Source organism: Mytilus edulis, chromosome 5, assembly GCF_963676685.1.
Source record: "Mytilus edulis chromosome 5, xbMytEdul2.2, whole genome shotgun sequence".
Lineage (NCBI taxonomy): Eukaryota > Metazoa > Mollusca > Bivalvia > Mytilida > Mytilidae > Mytilus > Mytilus edulis.
In genome coordinates, this window is record NC_092348.1 from 43,806,632 (window position 1) to 43,822,739 (window position 16,108).

The window sequence follows — 16,108 nt, forward strand, 5'->3', positions numbered from 1 at the left end:
GAACTTTCTTTTCGGAAAAGAAGTGACCGGCACGTACGTAAGAAGCTATGTAATAAGAATTTTCCACTTTAAAAGAATTTTTGATTTCGTATTCTTTTTTACATCGTTTCAATTCGTCGCTCCGTTAAGTTTCGTTTCAATATCGTGCCTCGCTTTACATACACTTTTAAATTACCTCACACCACTCAGTCACGTAACCGACAGTCAAGCAATTTAAATTAATTGATGCTTTAAAAAAGTTTAATAGTAACAGTTAATTGTCTATATAAAAATTCAATTTTGACAATTGAAAAGCGTGCAACAAATGTTGTATACGAGGCACTAGAATCAATAAGTCAACCTAATTCACACCGATCTATTCTGTAGAATTTTCAAAATATCCGATGCAGAGAAATCCAGCGTATCATTTTTCGCAACAAATAGTTTAATTGAGTCTTTTATATCCTGGTCCTTGTAGCATCCCATACTGAGCAAAGCCTTAGCTGCTGTTGTATAGATCAAATCATCCGAATACAAACTTCGTTTAGTTTCTTGTTTTTTCGGCGTTCCATTTTCTTCAATGTGATCATGTAGTCTTTTGCTAAAGTCGTTTCCTTTTACATTTGTAACATAGGGACAATGTTTCCCGTGTCTTGCGTGTTCCACCCAGGGGTCATCGAACACATCCCATGATCGAAGTTTTAATCCACAATAAAAGCACTGAACCACGTCCTCTGTGCCAGTATGATAGAAACCTGCATCTGCTAGAACTACTGGTTTCGGAGATGTCTTTGTCCAATTTGAATATGACTTTATTCGAGCTCCCACTGTAGCATATGAAATGTTGAATGGTTTCTTTAAACAGATTCCAAGATTATCTGTTTCGTTCGAGTTTTTTGACGCACTTAAATTTGCATACATTTTAAATGAAATTTAAACCCACACATACTTGATCATATACTTCCTGTTCTGTTCAAACATAATTCATGTGAAATGATTTGTGACATGTATATATACTCTATTTATAGATGAATGATAGCTATTCATAGATATAAAAGTATGTATTACGTATACTAGTTCAAGAGGAATTTTCAAATATTGTGTATTTATAGACCTGATTGAAGGTCCTTAAGCATTGAACTCTGATTGGACCATATTATTATATATGTATTGCGCAAAATTTGACCAATACAACAAATGCATTTTGGGATATATTTATACATTATTTTCATATCCAGTTTATTGCGAGTTATATTGTCATTTTCATTACTACGTATTTCTATTTTCAATAAATAATTATCTTGTGAGAATCATTCATTTGTAACAAAGATCAAATCAATGAAGAACAACTACCATATCAATACCGTCCTAAATATAAAATACGGATAAATGTATAATTAGTAACAAACTTAAAATTTAAATGATGATTGACAAAAATGTATTTTCTTATCAATACATAAACAATATCAAACAAGATATGTGCCACTAATCTGCATTTTCTTTTACATACTAGCATTTCCATGATTTCTATTCTTTATCATTAATGATGGCCGATATGCATAATTTCGTTTTTTCTCAGTTTCATTATGACATATTACTGGTTTTCTTCGGGTTTGGTTGTCAGTTTTGGGTGTTCAGTGGTGAACCCCCCCCCCCCCCCTTTAACACAAGAGTGCACACGCTGAAATGTTTCGCCTTCTTTACTAACCATTGGTTTTATGTTGTTAGTCCTTAATATAAAGCATAACTACAAGTAACACATAAACTTAACATGATCCAAGAAAATGATATCATTGTCAGATAAACCAAACGAGAAATACATGTACATCTTACAATCATTCAATACACTACATACAGTTGACCTATTGGTTATAGTATCCAAGAAACAAACTGAACCATGAAAACCTAACATTGACCAATGAACCTTGAAAATGAGTCAGATGATAACTGCCAGACGGACATACATGTACACCGTACCATCCTTCCATTAAACACATATAGTTGATATATTGCTTATAGTTACAGCAGAAATGCATTAAGTGTGTAGTTAAGGGTAATATGTTTGGTTAGCTTGCTTACTAGCTGAATTGTGAAGTCATTATTATGTGAGGTAAACTATTCTCCTTTAAGAGTAGACTAGTCTGACATATAACCAATCTATCTGTCTGTAGGACTAGACTGCTTCAAAGGGAGGGTAGTACACCTATCCTATAATGACTTCGCGGTTCAGCTATAACAAGCAAGCTTACCAAAGATTCTACCTTTACCTACACACTCAATGCATTCTTCTGTGAAGAAAAACAGACCAAAACACAAGATGCTCCGCAGGCCGCAGCTTTATACGACCGCAGAGGTCGAACCCTGAACAGTTGGGGCCAGTATGGACACAACATTTAAGCTTGATACAGCTCTGAATTTGGATTGTGATTAAATAGTTGACACAACATAGGTTTCTGACACAGAATGAATGTGGTCTTAGAACTTAAACTTAAAAACTTTCAAATTTTAAATTGGACATTTACCTATTATGGTCCAATATCCAAAATCTAAATACATGGTTAGATTCAGCATATCATTGAACCCCAATAATTCAATTTTTGATGAAATCAAAGAAATGTTCAATTTTAGACCCTTTAGACCTCAATGTGGACCAATTTGATAACCGGGCCCAAATATTAAAAATCTAAATACATGGTTAGATTCAGCATATCAAAGAACCCCAAGAATTCATTTTTTGTTAAAATCAAACCAAGTTTAATTTTGGACCCTTTGGACCTTAATGTAGACCAATTTGAAAACAGGACCAAAAATTAAGAATCTAAATACACTGTTAGATTTGGCATATCAAAGAACCCCAATAATTCATTTTTTGATGAAATCAAACAAAGTTTAATTTTTGACCCTTTTGACCCCTAATTCCTAAACTGTTGGGACCAAAACTCCCAAATTCAATCCCAACCTTCCTTTTGTGGTCATTAAAACCTTGTGTTAAAATTTCATAGATTTCTATTGACTTATTCTAAAGTTATTGTGCAAAAACCAAGAAAAATGCTTATTTGGGACCTTTATTTGGCCCCTACTTCCTAAACTGTTGGGACAGTAAGTCCCAAACTTCCTTTTGTGGTCAAAAACGTTATGTTAAAATTTCATAGATTTCTTTTTACTTATACTAAAGTGATTGTGTGAAAACCAAGAAAAATGCTTATATGGGCCCTTGTTGGCCCCTAATTCCTAAACTGTTGGGACCAAACCTCCAAAAATCAATCCCAACCTTCCTTTTATGGTCATAAACCTTGTGTTTAAATTACATAGATTTCTATTTACTTATACTAAAGTTATAGTGTGAAAACCAAATATCTTCGAACGACAACAACGCCAATGTCATACCAATATACGACCAAAATTTTTTCAAATTTTGCGGTCGTATAAGAACTGAACACTGAGAAATGAACTGTGAAAATGAGATCAAGGTCAAATAAAACCTGCGAGACTCTCAGACATGTACATCATTAAATATTTCCATACACCAAATACAGTTAACCTATTCCATCTATACATGTAGTATTAGAAAATGAGAAAACTGATCCATGACATGAGGTCGAGGTCAAATGAAAACTGTCTGACGGGCATCAGGACCTTGCAAGGTATGCACCTACTAAATATAGTTATCCTATTACTCATAAAAAGAAAGAACTTAACATTGCAAAAAATCTCAACTTTTTTTTAAGTAGTCACTGAACCATGAAAGTGAGGTCAAGGACAATGGACATATTACAGATCAAAACTTCGTAACATGAGGCATATATATACAAAGAATGATGCAACTAGGTCTTCTAGCTTCTAAAATATAAAGCTTTTAAGTAGTTAGCTAACGACGCCACCAGATCACCATCCCTATGGCTCGACAAAAACAAAGTAGCTAATTTACTTTGGTCATTTTTCTTTAGTATTCAAGAGAATTTCAAATTTTCATTTTGGTGAAATATTCAAGGGTAATTTCTACTGGAAGCCGACCCATTCCTTGCTTCAGTTCTGTTTCCTTGATTTTTAAAGAACTTATCTCGCTGATCATTTTTGCTGTTTCTAAATAATCAAAAAATGCCAAAAATAGATAATTTAAGGCAGTGAATATAGATGGTTGCTAGGCAATTTCAGTAAATATGTTGACTAATTGTTAGATTGTATGATGATCATTTTTAGGTACAAAACATGTAAGCTCCTCTCTTTAATCATTTTATAGTTTTTAAATTATAGACAAAATGCTAGCCATAAACATGATAAACAATGGCTAAAAATTTTGAAAGAAGGAAATGCAAATCCTATAAGGAGTCGTTGAGTTAAGCTTTTTACATCTTGTTTATTAAAGTTTTCCCAAAAAAATGCAGAACTTTGTTATTAATCAATGATTGAAGAGCAATAACCATTATAACTGTAAATAATATTAACCATGTATACATGTATATAAGGAGTCAACTGATGATTTGTACATTGTTCCATTCTTTGCTGCATTGAGTCTGAAGACCCATTGGTGGCCTTTGACAGTTGTCATTTTATTTACTGTAACTTACTATTGTTTTCATTAAAATTGTAATAAAAATAGGTAAAACCATCAAAGAAACTCAAAGGCAATATCTTTTTTACCTATATATCAAGCCATTTGCAACTGATTTTAAGTTTATTCGTGTTTAATTGTCCGAGGTTACATCTTTTGACAGAAAGTTGAGTGCTACCAAACATGTGTAACTACAGTATTGTATATGTCATAATAAGTCTGTCATTGATTGTTAACTATGATATATCTGTTATTGTTCATCATGTTTATGATTTTGCCATAAATCTGGTCATTTGTTTTTTTCTTCTTTGAATTGTATCACATTTGGTAATGCTGGTGCTCTTTAAACCTGACTGTATGGTATTTGCTCATTGTTGAAGGTCATATCTAAACATATAATAGGTTATATACATGAACAGTTTTTGTACAACTCATTTGGACTCTGTCTGGTAGTTGTCTCGTTTACAATCATAACACATCTTCTTAATCAATCATGTTTACAGTCTGTGTTTACTCTGTGTTAAATACACAAATGTATGTGTAATAACAGAAATGAGTAGTTAATTAATAGAAAATAGGCTGTAAAATGATAAAGAAGGGAAATAATATCATTCACAATTTTAGAAATTATTTATTTTGTTTTTTCAGCGCTTTCTTTATTTTTTTCTTACTTTTCTTTTTATTTTCATTTTGTTTCATCCTTCTCACATCAATTTCAGTGTATTCATCAGCTTCTATGTTTTTAAACTTTTTAGTTTTCTCACTGACTTCATCTTCTTCAGAATTACTTTGAACATCAGAATCTGACATGAACGCTATAAAATCATCCCCAAAAGATGGAGTATTTGCCTTAACATCTTTTTTATAAACATAAAATCTAGAATAATCCTGAACACTAGAATTTGTTACAGCTGGTTGTTCCGTGATTGGACATGCTGGTTTTATTTTGTTTGATGATGACGATAATGATGTTTCCATTATATTTGTATCTCCCTCTATCTCCTGTTTATTGCTGTCATTTTCTAAACCAGATTCAATATATGTAGGATTATCTCCCTTTGAAATCGATTCAATTCTATTATCTCCCTTTAATTCACCAATTTTCTTTCTTTTTTTGAAACCAGCATCTTTTTTCATTACTTTTTCATCCTTCTTGTTTTCGGTCCAGGTTTTTGGAACAACACTTTTCACATAGTCTATAAATTCGTTAAAGTTCAGTTCTGCTTCACAATCATTGTCAATTTTTAAAAACCCAATAGCAACAGATCCAATATTTATTGTATCTGACAAAGTTTTACTTAGATTGTTGATGCAAACTGCTACACATTTTCGAGTTTTAGACAAACCAATCAAATGTTGAGTGAGAATCGGTGGATTAGCAGATTTACAAGTAATCACTAATTGCAAGCCGTCTTTTTCTAGAGCTTTTGTAACACAGTTTACACCAAAGACAACCAGTGATCTAAGCTTCTTTTTAGTTTTTTGAACTTCTTCATTTACCAGATGTTTTCTTTTCAATCCAGCTTTTTCCTTTGGCATTGCAAATTTTTCAAAACTTGTTGCTAATTTCTCTATCAAACTAACTCCTACTTCATTTTCTAAGGAAGGCCATGTAGTGTTGCTATACGGATTCATAAGAACATGTTTTATTACAACTTTCTTGGGTTTTTCTGGCTTCGCAGATTTTGCTGGTTTAGGCATATTTGCTCTTAAACTTGCCTGCTGCTGTTGTGGAGTCAGAACTGGGGCAGCCATTTTAATTTTGAAAGTTTCTGTTGTGTCTCTACTGTTCAAGTTTATGCTGATACCATGGCAGTCATTAATACCTATAAAACGTGAAAGGTAAATATATTTATAAAGCAAATGTACATATTCATTATTTTGTACATTAATCAGGCCTTTAGTTTTCTTATTAAAAACATGTAGCTGACTATGCAGTATGGGTTTTACTCATTGATGAACGTCGTATGGTGACCTATAGCTGTTATTTTCTGTGTCATTTGATCTCTTGCGGAGAGTTGTCTCCTTGGCAATCATACCAAATCTTCTTCTTATATATATAGCCGGAGGGCTACAGAGCAGGCAATTTGGTGACACGATATCTCAGTAGCATGGGTTCGAATCCCGGCGAGGGAAGAACATAGATCTAACATTGTTGGGTTGATGTTTAGACGAGTTGTATAAAATATAGATTTTATCATGAGTGAAAACATGTATTAAAAAAAATATGATCCAATGAGCCTGTATAACTCCAGTTAAACTCATGTGGAAAAAATATGTCCAATGTAACAGTATAATACAATGTATACATGCATATACTGTATACAACAAGCTGTCCCATGGTTTTACAAAAATATACAGTACATCATCGATTTATCTCAAACAACAAAAATGTTAATGCTCGCACAATTAATTTCATGTTTATAATATAACACTTAGATAGGTTTCAATGACCTTGAGGTCAAAGGTCAAGTGAAAATGTGTTTTTTCTGGTACACAACTCAACCTCTCAATATTAAACACTAACATACCAAATACCATTGATGTATCTAAAGAAACAAATTAAAATCTGAACAAGAAAAAAAGTATAAATTTTCAAATTTATTCAATTTATGGATTTAAAGTTAACTCCCTTTTTTATCTATTTTCTTTTCTAAATTAACTCATATTTTTCTTATATGGACAGTGACCTACCATTATTTTTTTATTTTAACTTTTAAATTAATATTTGGAGAAATCAATAACACAAAACAAGAAAATTCTATGGACTAGAAATTCAACTTTTTATTGAATAAATGTATCAATTAACGTTTTATCCTTTATTGTCTATATGAAATTTGCGTCAAAATGTCCATTTAACCTTAAATTTTCAAATCAAAATTTCAGCTTGGAACACTGGTGACCCCACTTTTTTATTTGATAATTTCAAAGTATATATCACTAAGAAGTTTTCCTTAAAAAATAAAAAAAGTCTATGGATAAACCAATTGCTCCGCAGGGCGCAGATTTATACGACCGCAGAGGTCGAACCCTGAACAGTTGGGGCAAGTATGGACACACATTTAAGCTTGATACACATGATACAGCTCTGAATTTGGATTGTGATTAAATAGTTGACACAACATAGGTTTCTGACACAGAATGAATGTGGTCTAAGAACTTAAACTTAAAAATTTTAAATTGGACATTTACCTATTATGGTCCAATATCCAAAATCTAAATACATGGTTAGATTCAGCATATCATAGAACCCCAAGAATTCAATTTTTGATGAAATCAAATAATGTTAATTGGGCCTAAATATTAAAAATCTAAATACATGGTTAGATTCAGCATATTGAAGAACCCCATACATGTATATTGAGAATTTTTGTTGAAATCAAACAAAGTTTTATTTTGGACCCCGATTTGGATCAACTTGAAAACTGGGCCCATAATCAAAGTTTAATTTAGGACCCTTTTGGCCCCTAATTCGTTGGGACCAAAACTCCCAAAATCAATCCAAACCTTCCTTTTGTGGTCATAAACCTTGTGTTAAAATTTCATAGATTTCTATTAACTTATCATGCTTATACTAATTTAAAGTTATTGCAAAAAACAAGAAAAATGCTTATTTTGGAACCTGTTTTTGGCCCCTAATTCCTAAACTGTTGGGACTTAAACTCCCAAAATCAATCCCAACCTTCCTTTTGTGGTCATAGACCTATGTTAAAATTTCATAGATTTCTGTTTACTTATTCTAAAGTAATTGTGCAAAAAAAAAGAAAAATGCTTATTTGGGCCCTTTTTGGACCCTAATTCCTAAACTGTTGGGACCTAAACACCCAAAATCAATTCCAACCTTCCTTTTATGGTCATAAACCTTGTGTTTAAATTTCATAGATTTCTATTGACTTTTATCATGTTCATGTTTATTAAAGTTATAGTGCGAAAACCAAATGTCTTCGGAAGACGACCACAACGACGATGGCGACGACAACGCCAACGTTATACCAATAATTTCAATTTTTGCGGGCGTATAAAAATTAGACATTTGGTTTTCGCACTATAACTTTAAAAAACATGAACATCTACCTTAAATGATTTCAAATCTAATTATTTAAATAGATACATGTAGTCAAACATTTTTAAAAGCAAGCAACATTCTTTATGTGTCTGTTCCAAGTCAGGAGCCTGTAGTTCAGTGGTTGTTGTTCATGCTTGTCTTGGTTTGTTTTTCATTGATCGTTTTGTACTAAATAAGGGTGTTAGTTTTAATATAATTACTTCATATTTTTCATATACATGTACATGTAAGGGCTTATTATAGCCACCTATACTATATGGAGTTTTCTCATTGGTGTTCAGTTGCCTATAAATGTTACTGCTTACAAATCTAATTCCTTTGAACTGAGTAGGGGAATAGTTGGTCTCATTAGCAATCAAACCACATCTTCTTATCTTTATATAAAAATAATCAAAATTGGTTAAAACTTGTCTTTATCTACATGATCTAAGGGCAATTACTCATACCAGGTATCAATCCAATCATTGAGAAAGATTAACATTTTGCAATATATACATGATATACATGATATACATTGTGTGTATGTTGAATTGGCTATTGCTATCATTTTTGCTGTATATTTGTCTATCTTTTAACAAAATTGCTTAAATTAGTCACTAAATTATCTTAGCCTGGATCAGGGCAATAACTTCATATGGTGGTCAACATGTTCATTGTTAATGCAGTTGGTATCTTAACAGCTTGTTTGTTGTTATAAATTTTGATGCTATTTTTATTGTGTTTGTTTGATATGCATGATACAGTATGTATGTATACATTTTTATTTAAAATATGTCACAAAATTTGTTTTCATCATACATTTTTGTAACTTTTGAGAAAATTATGGACAAAAATGTAGTATAGTATATATGTTTGTCATGTTTGTTTATTGTGTTAATATATGTCATGTATGTTGGTCACAAACTGTAAAGTTTATACGACAATAAAATATTTGATTTTTTTTTTTTTTTTGTTGAGAAATAAAAGTTATGGCCCACAAACTCAGTAAAAGATAACTAGCAACTTCAGCTTGTATTCATGTTTAAATGTTATTTTTGAAAATATTAAATTTATTTTACTGTAATTCAATTTGCCCCCCCCCCCCCTTTTTTTCTCTTACAGAAATATAGCCCCCTCAGTTTGGACTAGTTCCAGGATTTAGATTGATTTCTTTTTCAATTTTAATGTAAGGGTTATTTCATTTTCAATTTAAGTTAAAATTATTAGTTCAGTTCTTAAAACTGAAAAGAAAAAAACCACAAAAAAACAAAAAATTTTGTTCCACACATACATGTACAATGTACATGTATGTATACATAACATCGACATGTAAACAAAGATGTTCAACCATGTCTATCGTATTGATTCAATCCAAATTTTGATTATATGATAACCGTTTTATTCTCACATACATATATATATATATCTTTTTGAAAAATGAGTAAGCTTATTAATATAGGTTTTTGGAATACTCATGGCTTAAATAGTCACAAAATTGAAGATGTAGATTTTGTTACTTATGTAAATAGTTTTGAGATAGTTGGTTTTGTTGAAACTTTAGTATCTGACTCACCTGGAAATCTCCCAGATTTTTCTATGCCTTTTACTGTAAAACCTATTAAACGCAAAAGAAAGGGAAGGGCATCAGGTGGTATAGCAGTATACTGCAAACCGCATATCAGAAAGGGAGTAAAAGAGATGAAAAGATCAAAATTTTCACTTTGGTTAAAGCTGGATAAGCAAATACTTGGACTATCTTATACAGTTTATTTGTGTTTTTGTTATATAAAACCATATCTGAATAAAGATGATTCAGAATTGATATTTACACAGCTTCAAAATGAAATCATGCAGTTTAAACATCAGGGAGAAATTCTAATCTGTGGTGATTTTAATGCCCGAACAGGAGGACTGCAGGACTACATTCAAAATGATGATGAAAATGAAAATTTCATTGATTGTCCTGTCCCTATTAATTACTCCCCTGATATTCCCTTAGTAAGACGTCAAATGGATAGAGAAAAAAATATACATGGCACTCTTCTTGTGTCCCTTTGTAAAGATTTACAGTTGAGACTTCTTAATGGGAGATTTCTAGGCGATTCCTTAGGATTTTTTACTTTTTATAATTCTAATGGCCAAAGCACAGTTGATTATATGTTAACAACACCTAATTTATTCTATTGTGTACAGCATTTTATTGTTAGATCTCCAGTGGAATTGTCTGACCACTGTTTATTATCTGTATGCTTTAAATCATGTACTCAAAGAGAGACAACTCTTGAGTCTCATTCAGATGTTGGTAAATTTCAATGGGAACATTCCATGTCAGACAATTATCATGATGCTTTATTGCATAAAGAGTCTGTAAATGATATATTAGATCTAATGAACAATATTGATGATGAAAACTGTGATGATATTGATTTTCTTGTCTCATCAGTTAATAAAATTTATGTTAATGCAGCATCACAAACTTTAGTATTAAAAAAGAAAAGTTCTCGTCCATCTAATAAGAGAAAAAGAGCTAAACCAAAAAAAGCATGGATGTCCAATGATTGTCTTTTGTTGAGGAAAGAAGTAAGGTCTCTTGGTAAAAGACTCCAAAAGGATAAAAATAATGCTAACCTTCGCCAAACATATTCTAATTGTGTAAAACATTATAATAAACAAAAAAAGAGCTTAAAAGCAGAGTTTTATAGGACATTTATTAGTAAATTGAATAGCCTAGAACACAAAGATTCTAAGTCCTTTTGGAAATCTATTAACGATCTAAAAAATAACCACCAACAGGCACCCAGTCCATTATCAAAGCAGGAATGGGTAGAACATTACAAATCCTTATTAAACTCTGATTCAGAACTTAATTTTCCTGATGATCTTGAGACATCAAAAGACAATCATTGCTCTCTGGATTACCCATTTACTTGTAATGAAGTTAAAAAGGGTATCACTAGACTTAAATCTGGTAAGTCTGGTGGTCCTGATTTGATATTGAATGAGTTTATTAAATGTAGTGCCTCATCCATGGTACTAGTTATAGTAAAACTTTTTAATAAAATACTTCAATGTGGAAAATTTCCAAAATCATGGAATCTGTCATATATTTCTTCAATTTTTAAATCAGGTGATCCTAGTGATTGCAATAACTATAGAGGTATATGTGTCTCTAGCTGTTTAGGTAAATTATTTACTTCATTACTGCAAAACAGATTAACCATGTTCATAGAGTCTAAAGACTTGTTGAGTGCCAATCAGGGTGGCTTTCGTGAAGGATATAGAACAAGTGACCATATATTCATAATGAAAACTTTAATTAATAAATATCTAAATAAGTGTAAAAAAAATCTTTACATTTGTTTTGTGGACTTTAAAAAGGCGTTCGACAGTGTTGTAAGAAAGGCATTACTACATAAATTGCTCAAAAAGGGAATAGGTGGGAAATTTTATGACTTGTTAAAACATATGTATAGTAATACATTATATTGTTGTAAAACAGATGGATTTATTAGTGAATCATTCCATGCTAATTTAGGGGTAAAACAGGGGGACAGTCTTAGCCCCACCCTTTTTAATATTTTTGTCGATGACATAGATTCCTATTTCAACCCTGTTTTGTCTGATCCAGTTAATTTAAATCAGAATAACTTTAGTCATCTTCTTTATGCAGATGATTTAATCTTAATTTCAGAAACACCTAATGGCTTGCAACACTGTGTGGATGCCTTACAATTCTTTTGTATTGATTGGGGCCTAAATGTGAACACCAAGAAAACACAAACTATGATTTTATCAAATAGTAAAAATAGATCTTTATTAGATAAACATTATTTTTATTTTGGTCCCCAACCATTAGAATCTGCTACGGAATATAAATACTTAGGTATAGTCTTCAACAATAGAGGTAAACTTAATATAGCAGCTGAAAATCTTGCTGATAAAGCACGTAAGGCATATTTCGCCTTGAAATCAAAATTACCATATTCTAATTGTATTGCAGTGGAAAAATGGGTAAGACTTTTCAACTCATTAATTTCACCAATTATGACTTATGGATCTGAAATTTGGATCTCAGATTTTAATATAAATCTTGACACTGCTGATAAACTACCATTTGAAAAGGTTCAGAATATGATTATGAAAAATGTTCTTGGTGTTCATGGTAAGGCTTCCAATTTAGCTTTACGTACAGAACTTGAGCTATATCCAGTGTGTTTTATATCATATAAACTAATGTTTAAATACTATGCTAGATTAACTGACATTGAAGTTGGAAACAACCCAAAATTTGTTCTATTAAAATCTGCATTCATTGAAGATAAAAAACTGTATACACAAAAGAGCGCTTGCTGGGTACAGTCCTTACATAAACTAAAAAAGTTAATCAACTTTGATTCACTTCAAATATCACATAATATGTTTGAGGACTCACTGAAAAACTTTTATAAATGCAAGATTTTGGGTCAACTTGAGAATATTAAATCTAATAACACAGGTAAACTAAGATTTTATAGTAAAATGTGCTCATCATTTGACTTGAAAGCTTACTTAAGATTTGATATTAAAAAATATGATAGGTCACTGCTTACAAAAATTAGAATAAGTGCACATTCACTTGCAATTGAAACTGGTAGGTATAGCAAACCAAAAATTTTAGCAAGTGAAAGATACTGCAAACTTTGTAAAGATAAAGTGGAAGATGAAGTTCATTTTCTTTTACATTGTCCTCTATATAAAGACCTTCGAGAGAAGTTTGATATTTTCAAAAACCTTAATAATGATGATGATATTAAATCAACGATCTATTTACTTAACCCAGTAAATCTAGTTAACACCAGACAAATATGTAGTTATTTAAGTCAAGCTTTTGAAGCTCGTAATAATAATCTAATGTCAGTTGGTCTACCATAAGTATAATACTATGTAATACTGTGATATTATATATATAATTGGTACTTCAAATGTTTTCTTTATGTTGTATTTGCATAAATTGTCATGTTTAATGTGTTTATATCTTGGAATACGCATTGTATCATATGTGCTTTGTCCAATAAAATATTTGAATTTGAATTTGATTTGATTTGGTATAATTCAGATATATGTACTAATATATACAAATGTACATCATATACATGTACATGCTGATGTAAAAAATAACTATAGTTCCAAGATGTCAATTTTTCCGTGACCCATTTTATTTTACACATTTATTCAGGTCACATGTCATAAATTGCAGTTTTGTGATCAAATCATTGTATGCATCAAAACATCAACGTAAATGAGATGTCACATTACTGTAGGGTTTCAACGGGAAGATGGGCCAAACTAAAAGTGTGGTCCAGTTTTTCATTGGAAATCTGTTTACATCATTACATTTCAGTGGCTGATCACAGGCACTTGTTTCTGTGTATTAATTAAATTGTGTTCTTTGATGTCTTACAGAAGAAAAAAAATAAAATAGCTTGATCCTGATCCTGTTTAAAGGCTTGTAGCCTTTAATAGGTCAATATTTAGCCTTTCAATCATAGGCACTGATTTCTATCCATTGGAATATTGATATGGATAGTCGACCTTCCAATCGATAGAAACAAGTGCCTATGCTTCCAAGACGTCATAAATTATTTGGACTAGAGAACGTCTTAGAATTTGTTTTAAATCGAGCTATTTAAAAAAACATTTGTAAAAACCAAGCCCTTATTATTTGTTTAAGAACATATCCTGCACTTTACCTGACTTTTAGCTGATTATAATATGTCGATATCATTATACAAATATGCACATTGAAAACGTGTGCTCTGAAAAATCTTTGGGGAGGGATTAGAATGGGGATGATACGACTATTTATCTTTAAAAACTTGCTAAATTATGTCGCAAGGTCTGAACCGTTACGGTAAACTTTAAAAACCTGGTAAATTAAACTTAGAATTTCACTATTTATAAATTAGGAGATAATATTGGATACCTCATTTCGGTTTTTTTCTTCTCTTTTCTCATATCACTTATCACTCGAGGCACAGTATAAAAGGTTTTAAGATCGATGTACACCTCTGAAGAGCCAATACCATGAATACGTTCAGGATGAAGATAGTAATTTGAATGATAAATTATTTAAGGACACAAATGGATGAATTAATTGATGAATCGTATCTCCAAGGAGGACGCACATGCAAGAGTAAACAAGTAAACAGAAGCCAGTTACAATAATGGATTACATCGTAATTGTGCCCTGGGGTCAACAAAGTTCAACCGAAAGGAATTGTTAATATTTAAGAATTGAATGCTCTTTTTTGTAAATTTATTAGGGTGTAAAAGCGTTGACCGAAGTACATTTTGTATGAAGCGCGGAAGCGCTTCATACTTAAAATGTGCGCACGGTCAACGCTTTTACAACCCTATAAAGTTACAAAAAAAGCATTCAATACTTATAATTACATTTTTAAGCCTCGGTCACACCTTACCGGATAAGACGAACGGACGCCTAACGGATGAAAATAAAAGTTGTCCGTTGACAAAATTGTTATCCGTTGGGCGTCCGTTGATGTACTGACCAACTAAAACGGACGCCTAACGAATGCATAACGGACATGCAACGGATATGCAACGGACGAGAAACGGAGACGTAACGGACAGAACGGATGTCGAACGTACATCCAACGGACGAGTACCGCATAAAACGGACACCTAACGGAAGCGTACCGGATAAAACGGATAAACAAGATATACGAAAAAATTAAAGGCGACAATAATAATACATGTAAATCGCATTGATATAATTGAAAATGTTCTAGTTAAGTAATTAAGTAAATAGATTTTATTTAGAGTCGGCATATATATACATAATAACAGACAAAACATGAGCTCTGGTGAGCTTTTTAACCGACTATCACATAAAAATTCATGCAAATACTACCAAACAAAACTGAAAAAACATGCAATATAATGAAAGCAAATCTATTTGATTTGTGAGCCTCCAGAGTTAAAGTTCTGTGTAACTGGTTTTTGTTTGTTTTTCAAAATGCCGCTAAAGGGCAGTGTCTGACCTGAATAAGTTTAACAGTTGCTTGATTGTGAAGATGTGCCCTTACTCTAAGATCGATTATGAATAATAAGAATTCATGAACCTTAAGAAATTTTCAATTTTCAATTGGCATTAATTTTATCCGTTTCAGTTCCGTTCATCATCCGTTTTGTCCGTTATACGTCCGGTAGAAGTCCGTTTCTCATCCGTTATACATTCGTTTTATCCGTTAGACGTCCGTTAGAAGTCCGTTGGTGAATTTATCTGCCAGACCTCCAACGGATGTATAACGGACACGTAACGGATACAAAACGGAAACGAAACGGACGAGTACCGTACAAAACGGACGCCTAACGGACGTTCAATGGACATTTTATCCGTTAGACGTCCGTTCAAAGTTTTGAACATGCTCAAAATTTTCCACCTGACAGAACGGACGTCAACGGATGAAACGGACGCTTAACGGACATGAAACGGATAAAACGGACGCTTAACGGACATGCAACGGATATGG

General features: G+C 32.0%; 2 protein-coding genes across 3 annotated transcripts; both read right to left on the minus strand.

The window, feature by feature from the left end:
• Positions 1-345: 345 nt before the first annotated feature.
• Positions 346-900, minus strand: LOC139525102 (baculoviral IAP repeat-containing protein 3-like). Its single transcript, XM_071320285.1, has one exon. It carries the CDS (start codon positions 898-900, stop codon positions 346-348), a length of 555 nt encoding a protein of 184 aa, XP_071176386.1.
• Positions 901-5,142: 4,242 nt separating this feature from the next.
• On the minus strand, positions 5,143-14,560 carry LOC139523742 (uncharacterized). 2 transcript variants are annotated; one of them, XM_071317996.1, is made up of 2 exons: positions 14,539-14,560; positions 5,143-6,357 (listed from the first exon to the last, which is right to left on the minus strand). In XM_071317996.1, exon 2 carries the CDS (start codon positions 6,284-6,286, stop codon positions 5,159-5,161), a length of 1,128 nt encoding a protein of 375 aa, XP_071174097.1. In that variant the 5' UTR covers positions 6,287-6,357; positions 14,539-14,560; the 3' UTR covers positions 5,143-5,158. The 2 variants fall into 2 exon arrangements, with proteins under 2 accessions (XP_071174097.1, XP_071174095.1); XM_071317994.1 differs by lacking the exon at positions 14,539-14,560 and adding an exon at positions 14,306-14,442.
• Positions 14,561-16,108: the final 1,548 nt, after the last annotated feature.